The sequence below is a fragment of the Coptis chinensis genome, chromosome 9 (assembly GCF_015680905.1).
Source record: "Coptis chinensis isolate HL-2020 chromosome 9, ASM1568090v1, whole genome shotgun sequence".
Taxonomy (NCBI): Eukaryota; Viridiplantae; Streptophyta; class Magnoliopsida; order Ranunculales; family Ranunculaceae; genus Coptis; species Coptis chinensis.
The window spans coordinates 60,688,017-60,701,790 of record NC_141464.1 but is presented as its reverse complement, the minus strand read 5'-3'; the positions used below and the strand labels follow the sequence as shown (position 1 = coordinate 60,701,790).

The 13,774-nt window shown below is 35.9% G+C and overlaps 3 protein-coding genes across 3 annotated transcripts; 2 read left to right on the top strand and 1 right to left on the bottom strand.

Annotated features, from left to right (window-relative positions):
- Positions 1-6: 6 nt before the first annotated feature.
- LOC147477112 (F-box/LRR-repeat protein At3g26922-like) lies at positions 7-1,229 on the top strand. The gene is made up of 2 exons (XM_086585922.1): positions 7-23; positions 133-1,229. Exons 1-2 carry the CDS (start codon positions 7-9, stop codon positions 1,172-1,174), a joined length of 1,059 nt encoding a protein of 352 aa, XP_086442048.1. The 3' UTR covers positions 1,175-1,229.
- Positions 1,230-1,645: 416 nt separating this feature from the next.
- LOC147477111 (putative F-box/FBD/LRR-repeat protein At4g03220) lies at positions 1,646-2,507 on the top strand. Its single transcript, XM_086583048.1, has 3 exons — positions 1,646-1,780; positions 1,902-1,931; positions 2,030-2,507. Exons 1-3 carry the CDS (start codon positions 1,655-1,657, stop codon positions 2,309-2,311), a joined length of 438 nt encoding a protein of 145 aa, XP_086439174.1. The 5' UTR covers positions 1,646-1,654; the 3' UTR covers positions 2,312-2,507.
- Positions 2,508-12,449: 9,942 nt separating this feature from the next.
- LOC147477110 (uncharacterized) lies at positions 12,450-13,013 on the bottom strand. Its single transcript, XM_086585921.1, has one exon. The coding sequence runs from the start codon at positions 13,011-13,013 to the stop codon at positions 12,450-12,452; it is 564 nt and encodes a 187-aa protein (XP_086442047.1).
- Between the last annotated feature and the right edge of the window lie 761 nt (positions 13,014-13,774).

Sequence of the window (13,774 nt, the reverse complement as noted above, 5' to 3'; positions counted from 1 at the left end):
AATCTTATGCGGACACTACAAAGGTATTATGCCGACTGCTGGCTCTTCAAATTTCGACACTATGGAAAACGCGCGAACGGTTAGACTGATGGAAAATTGGCGGGAACAAACCAGTGAACAACATCGCTGAAGAACAAAAAAAACCCTATTTTCTCCACTTTTTAGCCATGGAATTAAACTTACCCACATCCAAGAAAATGAAGATAGAATCAGCAGTTTACCAAACACCCTTCTCCACGAAATCCTATCAATTTTCGACACGAAACAAGTAGTGCAAACTAGTGTTTTATCCACTAAATGGAAAGATATATGGAAATCTATACCCACTATCAGTTTCAACTTTAATGCGAAAGAGAAAGACAGTTTTCTTGAACTTGTGGATCATGTATTTGCTCACCACAACTCTTCTCCTGTGCAAACATTCCGTCTGTTTTATAACGAGTCCCGTCATTTACTACCCAAGTGTCTTTGTGCATGGATTGTTTCTTGTGTACCACGTAATGTTCAAGATCTTGATATTGACATCCCTATTTGTTTGAGTTGTTATCTTTCGTTACCTGAATGTCTGTTTAGTTGTGAGTCTTTGAAAGTATTGAAGTTGAAATTTGAGTTACTTTTCATTCGCTTAGCGTTGCCCTCTTTGATTTCCTTGCCTGCTCTTAAAACTCTACATCTCAAAAAAATTGATTTTCTCGGTGAGAAACTTCTGAGTAATCTATTATCAGGCTGTCCGGTTCTTGAGTCATTGGTCATTGTTGATTGTAAGTTTGGGAAGATGAAGGAACTGGTTTTATCTTGTGTTAGTCTAAAGCACTTGACCATAGAAAACCATCGTGATAATTTTGGCCATTCTCACAAGAGAGGTTATTGTAAGATTACAATCTCTGCCCCGAATCTTGTATCTTTGAGGTTGAAAGATCATTTAGATAGAGATTATTTTTTTGAGGAGATGTCCTCTCTAGTCACTGCTGATATTGACATGGAGAAAGAAGTAATGGTTAGCCTAGATTGGTGGGAAGATGTGAACGAGGATTATCTTGAATGCGTGAAAAGATATTTGAAAACAGTCTGTAATGTGAGAGCTCTAACACTATCACTGTGGTTGCTCGAGGTAAGTTTTTTCTCTTTATGGAAAAAGGACACCTATTTATTCGTTCTCATGGTCTATGTTTGAATCCATTTTACAGCTGCATTTCAGCCTGCTATACCAACAATTTAGTACTAAAAATTTGATAATTTTCGTCGCCAGTAGACTTAAAATTTCTATGCTAGCTAGTATGTGACCTCGTTCTATTTCAGTGCTCTAAGATGACCTTCTATTTCAGTGCTCTAAGATGATCACTATATTTAAACTTCTGCTACTTGTTCACTTCAGTTGCAAATTTTGCCTTAATGTCTTGAGGATATCAGTTTCTTGATAGGAAAGATTTCCTTTCAATGTTATTCCGTTTCCTTTCTATCCAGCTTGAAATGTTTAACATATGTATCAATTGAAGCATAGGTCGAGATGCGTGAGCCAGGCTGCTCCCATATTTGTGCTTTTCTTGCAATTTTTATTTTTATTTACATTTGCTACTTTTGAGATTTATCTTATACTTAACTTTTTACATATGCAATCTCAAATCCCCCTCTCGCTCTAGTGGAATCCCTATCCATGCAATTTCTTAATTTGAGGCATTTGAACCTTATAACATGGCTATCTGGAGAATGCATCCATGCAATATCGTACCTGCTGAACATTTCTCCAATTGTTGAATGTCTTAAATTCAAGCTAATTAAGGTACTACCGTACTGGCCTAGCTTTTATATTTAGATCTGTCGTCAAGCTCTTCTTCCTTTAGTTCTAGTTTCATATTGTGCTTATCAACTTATCTAATTCTATATTTATTGTTCTCTTGAAGCCCGAGGTAACTGTGTACAATGACGATGAGGTATGTGGTAGTCATTTTTTATATTCTTTGATTTTTTTAACGAGAACAAAGAATTACCATGATTGTGTGAACTATTATCATTTTGTTTTTCTATCTAGGATTCGGTGGATGAAACCATCACAAGTAAGTACCGGGATATAGGGTTGGCACTGCAACTAATGAATTACCTTGAGTATGTTGAGATTCAAGGTGTCGTAGAATGCTCAAATGGACTAAAGTTTTTGGAAGTTTTGCTGAAGAATGCGTTAGTATTGGAGAAAATGGTTATTTTCACGTCTAAGGATATTACATGTAATAATGAGAAAAGGTTGATGGACTTTTGCGAGAAGGTACAAGAAATTCCTCGAGCATCAACAAATACTGCAATCTTCTTCTTTTGATACATTGATAGCAGATAGCAAACTTTTTGGACATGACATTAGGTTCCTGAAGTGTTCTTTAGTTGTATTTTGGTTTTTTTTTGGAGCCATACTAGAGGGCAGAGGCAAATCTGCAATATCCATGAGATTAATGCCGCAGGAAAGTAAATTGTGCCAATGTGAACTATGTTTCGTTCCTTATTGGAATCTTTGAACAGGTATATGTGTTGGCTTCTTTTTAGATATTCCCAGCGATTGGGTGCACCATGGTTGAAAATTTGAAATCTTCAACTTGAATGTGTTCAGTTTTTGGTATAACTTGAAGCGTTCTATTTTTGATACACTATTGTTAGAGTGTGTGGACCGAAAAGAGGAATAGTCTCACATTGAACAAGAAAGGAGTTCATCATGGATTGATAAAGTGGGAAACTCAATAACTTATAGTACAAAATATTGGGATATATCATGAAATATATCGAGATTTCATAGATAGATAAATAAATACCGCCAAATATCGACAAAATTTGTTGATATATTGTGATATTTCAACGATATCTTTTGTTATCGATATTGTTGGAGATAATTGGTGGCTTTCGGTGCTGGTGATTGCAAACCCACGAAGAAGATAAAAAAAAGGCTACTCCTACCTCTCCCACGCGAGTTTGCCAACCCATAAATTTTGATGGATATAAAAGCTCTTTCTCCATTCTCTCACTCCTTCAAACTCAAACTAAAACTCTGTCGGCTTTGCTTGGATTTCTAGTGTGCTACTTCTTTCTCTTAAGAGTCTAATCCATGTAACTAAATACTCCGGTAATTCTCCACATCAATTTTGTTATAGTTTTAATCCCATACCTACCTTTGAGTTATTAATTCTAACTAATTCATTTCATTTTCGGAATTTGTATTGCAGGTGAAACTGTAAAGCTGCATTGATCTCAGTTGGACTAAATTGTCATTTCGGGCGCTTTCCATAATTATGTGAGCAATTTATGGTGTTTGTGTTTAGGATTATTGCCTTGATCAGCTTGTTAACCATGTTTGTGAAAATGAAAGGTTTTGGTTTAAGGAGGAAAAGTAGTTCTAAGTATTAGTCTGTTTGTCTGTCAATCATTCTTCCAATTTGAGAAGTGGAGTAGGCAGCTCCATGCATCAGGGTCAGGACAATCTAGTGTGTTAGTGTGTACAACACTAAGATTTAGCAAAAAAAAACAAGAACCTTTCGTCAAGCGAAAAAACAAAATGGAAATCCAATAGCAGTCTAGGATTTCCTGCCTTGTCTTTTCAGTTTTTGAGGCATATCAGTCTGCTTGTCTATCAATCAATATTCCAATTTGAGAAGCAGAGTAGGCAGCTCTTTCAATAGAGTTGTTCTTATCCTGCCTACTGTAGGCTAGCAAGAAGGGAAGCACTTCATGCAAGGGAGTTTTTTATTAATGTAAGCGAGGATATGAAATAGATTTAGCCGATAGTGCCTCTATTGCATATCCTGAGTCAGGGAAGGAAGGCTATCATCCCTTGTTTGGTTAATGCAAGTCGTTTCCGTCAGTAGAGCAAGTTTCAGCATCAGCAGCAGTTTCTTCAGTTGTTCATCCTGAGTCTAATCACTTTAGCTTCTTCTCTTTAGCTGATCTTTACTCCGTTTGTTTAGCCCACTCCTTGATAGTGTAGTGTATAGTCAAGTTCTCCTCTGTTGGACATTCTGCGTTCTAAACACTAGTTTGCTTCCCCAACAGCCTCTAATACAAGGCTGTGCCAAACCCCGAACAGAACCTGATAGATTCAACTCCGTAACGTCAACTTAAGGAATTTTTGAATTTTTACAGATAGAAGATTTGAAGGTTGTTGGTCGCAACTTAAGGAATGAGTTAAGGGTTCCTCCCAAAATAGTTTCTTTGTTCTTTCCCCACTTTATTTTGGGTCCAAAATCAAACGCTTGGGCCTGGCCCATCTAGCGAGTATTCAGGCTACGATACCTCATCTGTGAAGCAAGCGGAAAGCCACTGTAAATTAAATAACAAGGTTGTGCATATTATGAACTGAATTTTCCACAGAAATAATAGTCTTTACTGTTCCAGGTGTGCAACATATGAATTCCCTATTAGCAACACACATATTCCTCGCCTTCTTGAGAATGTAACAATTCCAGAAAAGGTAGAGTTGTTTTGAAAATGCTGTCTTTAAATTTTATTTTATGTTCACTTTGCAAAATTATTTATGTTATAATTATATATGTATTTAAGTAGCTTTGTTGAAAGGTAAGATACAATGATTTCACGAATCCAAATGTTCAGTTAGCTCTTGATTTTTGTGTTTACTGCAAATACTTGTGGAAGAAGAAATTATCTTTCTGGCTTGTAGTTCTCGTTGAGAGTTGTCATTATTTTTATAATTAAGAAGCCATAATTGAGTTGGCCTCTTAATTGTGTCCTCGTGATCTTTGTCAAGTTGTGATCTTTAAGATAGGTTATGGCATTGTGTTGTGAATACACACTTAATGATAAATATTTATGTAATATAAGTATACATATCTTTTTTGGCATTGACTCAAGTTTAGCATACAAAAATAGGTTGATAATGTGCTGAGAACAGTCCTAACGTATCTGAAAAACTCAATGATCAAATTTTGACGGTGTGACAATGTGGAGTTACATTCCCAATGCAATTATGTTGGTTTAACCATATTAGTAGCATTAGATGTTCAAGTATAATGATCAAATTTTGCTATGTCTTTTGTACTCCAATTGAAGTAATGGCTCGACTCCTATCACGGTTGAGTTTGTGTCTACTCGAATGCTATCTCTTTTTTTAAGTGTACCATTTTTTAAGGTGGACAAAAGTCACAAAACCACTGAAAGTTTGAGTCTTGGTTACAGTTTTATAACAAACAAACCCTTTTTGGAAACTTGTTAATAAGCCCTACTCGAATTCGAAGACAATTACTTGTGTAAGTGTAGTTATATGAATTTTAATTGGTTTAAAACTCTATATCTAAGTGACTGTCCCTAGTGTCGTTTGACTTTTGTACTTGGAAAGTTGAGGCCTATTTCTTCATGACATATATTAACTGTTATATTTTTCTTTTCGAGGGAAGATATATTTTATGTATTTCCTTTTTCAGATTAGTTCCATGATTTCTAGCAAAACCCTTAATGCAGTAGGATCTTGCATCTCTTAAGGGTACTTGGTTTTCTGTGATTGATTGAGTGTGTTGGATGAATCTTGATTCTTGAGTCCAAAAGTCTTGAGTCTTAAAATTAATATCCGATTTTTCGAATACGAATGCGAATCGGAGTCGAATTTTTGGATATCCGTCTACACCTTTATGTATAACAATGATATAAGTGGAAATGATGTATATGTTGTTTTCATTTTAATTTTTGTATATAATTTATAGTATTCTTTTGATTCGAGGATTGGTTACTTGACTTAACTGGCGTTGTTCGAGATGGTTAAGTAGCTAGTTCTACGAATCAATATATATTTGAGTAGTTGGGTACTTGGGTTTACGAGGTATGAGGTTTTAATATATGTTATGGAAGTATATTATATGATTTTCAGGTTATGATTGTGTTTTAAATTTATGAAATGTTGAAAATACAAAGGAAACTCTCTGCATTTTTTTTTTTAGAATGTGATGTTAAGTGGTGGTTTTATATTTGAGTTATGTATATCATAAAATATTTTGTTTTCTTGAAGTAATCTAGAAGAGGATTGTACCCATCTTTGGTCCTTGTAGGGTAGAGCAAACTCTTCCATGGACTCTTCCTTGTATTTTGTACAAGTATGTTCTCAATGGTTGCTTGTTTTTCTATTTTGCAGCATAAACATAGCTGAAAACTTAGTTGTTGCGCTCTAGGTACGTCGTGTTATCTCAGTGGTTTATTCTTCTCCCACTTTTGGTTGTTCAGTGCACTAGGATGCGTTTTTTTTTTCAAAGAAATATCAATTTTTCCAATATTTTGAGTAAGAAAGTCGAGCATTTATTAGTAAGAATAATTCAAATAACCCGCTCATTGTTGGTGCAGTGAGTGGAGTGGAGTTTGATTTGTAGTAGTGGAGTTGGCTTACGATTCTCTTAAGGTAAAATTTCTACCCATTTCAGATACTAGTTTTATTTGTTGCTTGTTATTTTTGCAACAACCTAAATTGTGGGTGTTTGTATGCATATAAGGGATATATTTTGGTTGTGTGCCATGGTAAAGTCATTTGGTTTGTATATTAGGTAGTGTTAGGATTTATTCTTGGTTTAATTATCAAAGTAATGCGAGGGTTATATGTTTTTATATTTTATTTTGCATGACTTTAAATTAATTTGAATGACTAATGTAATTTAACTTGGTATTCAGATTCTATGGATGAACCGATAGTTATAGAATTTATGTTTGTCTTTTTTTGTTGTTGTTGTTGTTTTTTTTTTTTTTTTTTTATATATATATATACGAGTATTTTAGGCATAATGGTGGTCAAAAAGTTAAATAAACAAAGGAAACTCTGTCAAAATATTTTTAGCTCTTTGTTTTATAAACAAACAAGTTAGTGTTAAAAATATAATGCAATGGTAAAATTGTCTAAATGATTTATACCGTTATTTCTAAGTACATGGAAGATATGATTAGCATTGGTAGAGGCATGAATATTAGAATTAGATGTAGAAAAAAAGCGTCCGGCCACAGTTTAAGGCAATATTGGAATATCAATAAAAGTACACGCGATTAGCATTGGAATATTCTTGATATCACTCAAAGTACAGTTTGGTTCCGAAACACGGTGCACCTCTGGTGATCCGAGAGTTCCTACTTGTTTAAAGATTGGTTAATTCGATCACAAGCCCGGGATCTTTGGTTTCAAACTTGATCAGAATTGTTTGATATTATTAATATTTGGATGCTTGACTATTAGAATTAAATGTAGAAAAATGCTAGACACAATTTAAAGGCAACATTGAATTTGAGTTATAGGACCACATACTTGATCCATGTATTTTTAAATAGGAATCATCAAATTTAATTATGTTTTGGTTTGATGTATATATTAAATTATTCTCGTTTGTGATAAATGAGGATAGAAATGCCAAAGGGATTTGATATTGGGTGGGACCACGCTATTCGTATTCCCGAAAATAAAAACGGGACCACGATCTGCAAATCGCGGATAAGATTTTAATTTGGAGGTGGCATTACAAGGTGAAAGTACATCTTGGCGGAGGGAACAAAAATGTTGAGAAATGTTTTGAAGTGTGGAAAGGAAATTCGGAGACATGTTAGATAAATAATTGAGTCCGAATTGAGAAGAGCAATGGAAAAAAGATAGCTGAAGAACATTATAGAGCTACCATGCATGCACACCCTCCTGGAGAAGATTCAGACGAGGATGGCAACGAGTTCGAGATGGCACGACAACAATATAGGGATGAGTACCGAGAGGTTTCGAGGAGGGCTCGTGGGATAAGAGGGCTCCAAACGGAGAGAACACCAATGTGCAAAAAGCACAAGCTCGCGAAGCGCAAAGGTCTTATGTCTCTCTTCTCCCGCTCGAAGAGCACTAGGCATCCCGAGCTTATTGATGTCGATTCGCCGAGAAGGCGATGTTAATCAACCATCATCCACCGATGACGCCACCGGTAAGTCAAAAGTGGGGTGTTTAGAACATTTGTGGCTAGATTTGTACTTTGGGAAACTTGTCTCCAAATGCAAAGGCCAACAACCCCATTATTACAAGCCGATGTTCGATGAGGCATGTCGCGCGGCCGGTCTTGAGTGACCCTCCTTCCAAAACCCTATCAACTACTAAATTCATAGTTGCAGAGGCTTAAAGGCAGAAAGTGCAAATTGTATATTGACCATATAAAAATAAAATGGTCTACATATGGTGTCACCTTTGTTATGTGTGATTCCCCGGGTGGTCCAAAATAGCAGTGCTGTCTTGATGAACTTCATGGTGTATTGTGATGGGCTCATGACTTTTGATTCGTCCGTTGATCTATCGAAACACAAGAAAGATCACCGCCAATTTACTAAAAACACATGAGGCGTGTTGTTGACAAGGTTGACAAGGAGAATGTTGTTTCGATTGTAACGGACAACGGGCGAATTTTAAGAAATTTGGAGAGATGCTTGCAAGAGAAAATGGTATACTTACAAATAAGTTTTATTCTCCCATTTTAGATTCCTTTTGCAAATAGGTTTTTTGTATGAATCGTCTACTAAACTACTTCATGTACAATAGGGTATAACCTTTTACGGACCCATCGCGCGGTTCATTTTATAGACCTTATCTTGAAAGAATTTTTTCGAGCCCCATCGACAAAAGCAATCTTTGATCAGCGAAGGATATCCGCGTCTTTCATTTATAACCACTCGAAGTTGTTTCCACTTATGAGGGTGTGTGTGGTGGAGACTTAGTCAAGTGGTCCAACTAGATTTGCCGATAATTACATGGCATTGAAAAGTTTCTTTGAAGAAAAGAACAAGCTCGGTCGATGTTTGCCGAAGGATATCTTGAAATCAAGAATGATAATCCTACGGTCAGGATGATGATGGTCGAGGATATTATAAGCGACAGAAATTTTGGCGAGAATGTGAAGGGGATTGTAGGCGTATTAGAACCCATTGTGGTTTTATTGCGGAAGGTGGATAGGGATGATAAACCTACCATGCCATATTTACACGGATGGGTAGAAATAACAATTGAGCAAGTTCGAGGAAGATTCGCTGCGCTGAATGGATTGTTGGAATCATTAAGAGGAGGTGGAACAACCAATTGGGGCACCCATTACAAAAGTCGATAATATTTTTGTTAACTTCGAGGTTTATTTAATTGTACCATAAGCATTTGTAAGCTAATATGCTACAAATTTGCTTGTAGCATACTACCTTAATCCCGCTGTAGTAATTTACGACGATATGAAAATGTTGCATCAATGGGAGTTCCTCTCAAGAATGCAATGATCATTAACGATTGATCCCAAACCTATCGATCAATTGGCTTGCTTAAATGAATGTAAAGCTTATTATCAAGAGGCGGGGTATTTCTGCGCCAATTCTTGTATATGGAAGAACCAAAGTCATGCGGGTTAGTTTCATTGTTAACCCATTTCTGAACTTTATGGCCGACCTATTTTAGTTTTAGTCCATACAAAATTATATAATATGGTCTACATTGTTTTGTCATTGACGGTGATTGGTGGATGAATGTTGAAGGCGGTTATGTCGACCACTTGAAAACGTTAGCTATCACGGATCTTCTCACAAACTACCTCTCCAAAGCGTGCTCCAATTCCTCTCACATCCGGATGATGAGGTAGTTTGTGAGAGGATCCGTGATAGCTAACGCGTTTTCAAGTGGTCACATAACCGTCTTCAACATTCATCCACCAATCGGCTAATGATGAAACAATATAGACCATATTATATAATTTTGTATGGACTAAAACTAAAATAGTCAATTACAAGTTCAGAAAGCGGGTTAACAATGAAACTAACCCCGATGACTTTGGTTCTTCCATATACAAGAATTGGCGCAGAATACCCCTTAAGCCTCCTCGATAAGTTTTACATTCATTTAAGCAAGCCAATTGATCCGATAGGTTTGGGATCAATGGTTAATGATCATAATGCGATTGCCGAGGAACTCCCCATCAGATGCAACATTTTCACTATCGGCCGTGAAATTACGGCGGATAAAGGTAGTATGCTACAAGCAAATTTGTAGCATATTAGCTTACAAAGCTTATGGTACAATTAAATAAACCTCGAAGTTAACAAAAATATTACCGACTTTGTGTAACGGTGCCCCAATTGGTTGTTCCACCTCCTCTTAATGATTCCAACAATCCATTCAGCGAGCTTAATCTTCCTCCGAACTTGCTCAATTATTATTTCTACCCATCTGTAAAAAATGACATGGTCGGGTTTATCATCCCTATCCACCTTCCCAATAAAACCACAATGGGTTCTAATCGCCTACAATCCCTTCACATTCTCGCCAAAATTCTCGGCCGTTTATAATATCCTCGACCATCATCATCTGGACCGTAGGATTATCATTCTTGATTTCAAGATATCCTTCAGAAGTAAACATTGACAGGAGTTTGTTCTTTTTCTTTAGCAAACTTTTCAATGCCATGTAATTACTGACAAATCTAGTTGGACCAGCTCGGACTAAGTCTCCACCACACACTTTCCTCATAAGGGAAACAACTCGAGAGTGGTTATAAATGAAAGACGTGATATCCTTCGCCTGATCAAGGATTGCTTTCGTCGACGGGGCTCGAGAAAATTCTTTCAAGATAAGGTCTATAGAATGAGCCGCGCATGGGGTCTAGAAAAGGTTATACCCTATTGTACATGAAGTAGTTTAGTAGACAGTTCATACAAAAAACCTAGGGCCAGCCCTAAGATTTGAGAGGCCCTAGGCGAGCTCTCAAAGCGGGGCCTTAAGCTTTAACAAAAGAAAGAAAGAAAGAAGAAAATTATATAGGCAAAACAAAAATGTTATTTATTTTGAAAGTAGGAGAAATGAAATCTAACCCCACCAAGTCACAAACTAATTACATCAAGTAAAATATCATCTAAAATTTCCCAGATCTCCACGGTTTAGTTGCAAAATCGGTTATTACATTTGCATAGTCAAGCTCCTCCTCGCCAAAGCTTTTTCAATAGATAGCATAGCTAATCCATTTAATCTATCTTGCGACACATGGTCGATCGAAGGTAAGACTTAATCATCTTCAACTTTGAAAAGCTCTTCTCCTGGAAGCAAATCGTAGCGGGTATAGTTAATAATATTCTATAAGCAATCCATGCATTTGGAAAGCAACTAGCCCTTAAGTTCAAATGGTTTAGCACTTCAATTGCCTTCTTTGCATCATCCGGTAAAACTTCTTTCAAGAGTTGCAATTCCAAAAATAACTGTCCGTCAATATCGAAATGTTGTCATGTTTTAAACTCGCTAAGTTGCCACAAGAAGCCTTTAAACTATCTCGTACTATAGACTTCAATTTCTCCAAATTAAACAAGAACCCAAAATGTTTCTCATATACTTGAAACTGTTCAAACCTACTCTTAAGAGAAGAAATAGCTTGGTCAACAATAAAATGAAGTAGTTGACTCTAAATGATTTTTCAACCGATTTGTGGCACCTCTTTATCCACATTTTCATCAAATTGTCTCTTTCTATTTAATGATCGTTTTTCACGAAAAATAGGCTCAATTTGCATAGCACTTGCAACTTCTTTAGCTTCTATCATTGCTTCTTCAAATCCAGTTTCTCTATACTTTTCCAAAAAGGAAATCAACCTTTGCAGTTCACTAATAGCGACATCAATATGCATATCTTCAGTTTGTAAGAGTTTGCTAACAACATTAACACCATTCAATATCGTGTGCCAAGCAATCATACCAATCAAGAACTCAAAATTTTCAATATCATGTGTGGCTAGAGACTCAGCTTCACTCTTAGTCTTCGGATCATCACTAGTATCCATTAATTCAACTAAAGCATCTCTTATCTGTGGAGCTTGACTTCTAATTGTTTTAACACTTTCCACACGACTTTCCCAACATGTTTGTGACAATGCCTTCAAAGTAAGATTGGGACCTTTTTTCACATGTTCTTTGAAATTTCACATGTTCTTTGAAAACTTCCCACCATTTTGTAGAAGAAGAAAACAATGTATATACACGTTGCACCACTCCGAAAAAGGACACAGCTTTAGAGCAAGAGTTAGCCGTATCACACAATGCAAGATTTAGACTATGGCAACCACATGGCGTAAAAAAAGCTCTAGGATTTATTTCGAGCAATCTTTTTTGTACGCCTTTGTGTTTGCCTTTCATATTAGATCCATTATCATAGCCTTGTCCCCTTACATCATTAATATCAAGTTGAAGAGTGCTCAATGACTTCGGCTCATTAAAGAGTCCCAAACCCGATGTATCGCTTCCACCTTCATAAATTCTAAAAGAACTCTTCAATCTTAACTGGATTTGTTGAGACATCATTATCACCGTGACATTTGTTCTTTATGGCTTACATCCGAGTGCAATCAAGAATAAGCGAAAAGTATTTAAAGCTTTAATTTTCTTAAGAATTGCATTTTTCACCTCACCCAAAAAAATTATGATAACTCTTATAGTAATAGAATGTCACGGATTATCTACCCAAAAGAAAATACATTAATAATGTCACCTGCTAACATCTGAATTAGTTCATTCTGAATGTTGTGGCCAAGATAATGATAGTGAATTTCATGACTTTCAATACGTCGGATGTGCTCTTGCAATATTGGATCAAATTCTGCAATCATTTCAATCATGCTCAAAAAAATGCCGTTGTTTTCTTCCTTAATCTTCTCATTGTCCCCGCGAAATGCCAAAGTATTTTTAGCAAGAGCTTTCACAAGAGCAAGTATCCTCAATAATAGTTGTCTCCAATGTTCTTTTTCTCGATTGATTTGTTGTTGCACACTCTTATCGATTGTTTCATTCTTTCCTAACCTATTTTCTAACTCACACCAACTATTCAAGTGTCTTTTGTGCTCAGCACTTTGTTCATGTTTTTGAAGCTTTTCACCAAGATTTTTCCAATTTGAACATCCTTCACTATCCAATTGAGAAAGCCTTCCTCGTTGCTTAAATAACTTACAACAAAAACAAAATACCCTGTCCACCGAATGAGAATAAACAAGCCACTTTCGATCTTGCTTCAAACCATTATCCATACGTCACACGTAGTGGAAGGTTGAAAAATGTCTACCTTCATTATCTCTAGGAAAATCAGTAACATTGTCTCTTATTGGACCTTTTTCGACCAAGAAATCCCTATATTTCTGATCAATCTTATCCCAATTTGCTCGATCAAAATAGTTTGTCGGTCCATATTCTCCATTCTCATTCATAGTTTCATTAGGTTCTTCTTGACTTTCAATATTCATTGTCTCTTCATCTTCAGCATTTACTCTCTCTTCTAATTCAACATTATTCATCTCCTCTTGACTTCAACATTTGATCTTTCTTCAAATTCATCATTCCCCCTCTCGTCATGTTCCATATTCACTATATTTTCAAGCTCCTCATGCGCAACATCTTCATTAGAAGTCTCTATTTGTCCACTAGTAGAAAGAAATTTAAGAATACTTCCCTTTGAGATTGAGCAAGTTCTTCTTGTTTTGCTTCTTTTTTCTCTTAGCACTACCCGATGGATATTTTCTAGCTACTCATGATACTAACCACTCAACGTAATTTCGAACAACAAAGACTAGCAAGTCAGACAACTAGCTTAGAACACTTTTCAAACTTTTGAGTCATTCAAAATATAGCATACATAAAATGAAAAATTCAATCAAATTCATATAAGCTATAAAAAATTATTGCTATAAAAAATTCAATCAAATTCATATAAGATTATTGCTACAAACAATTCAATCAAATTCATCCAATTTAAAAAGAAAAACAATAAATAGAGAATTGAGAGAAGGGTTAA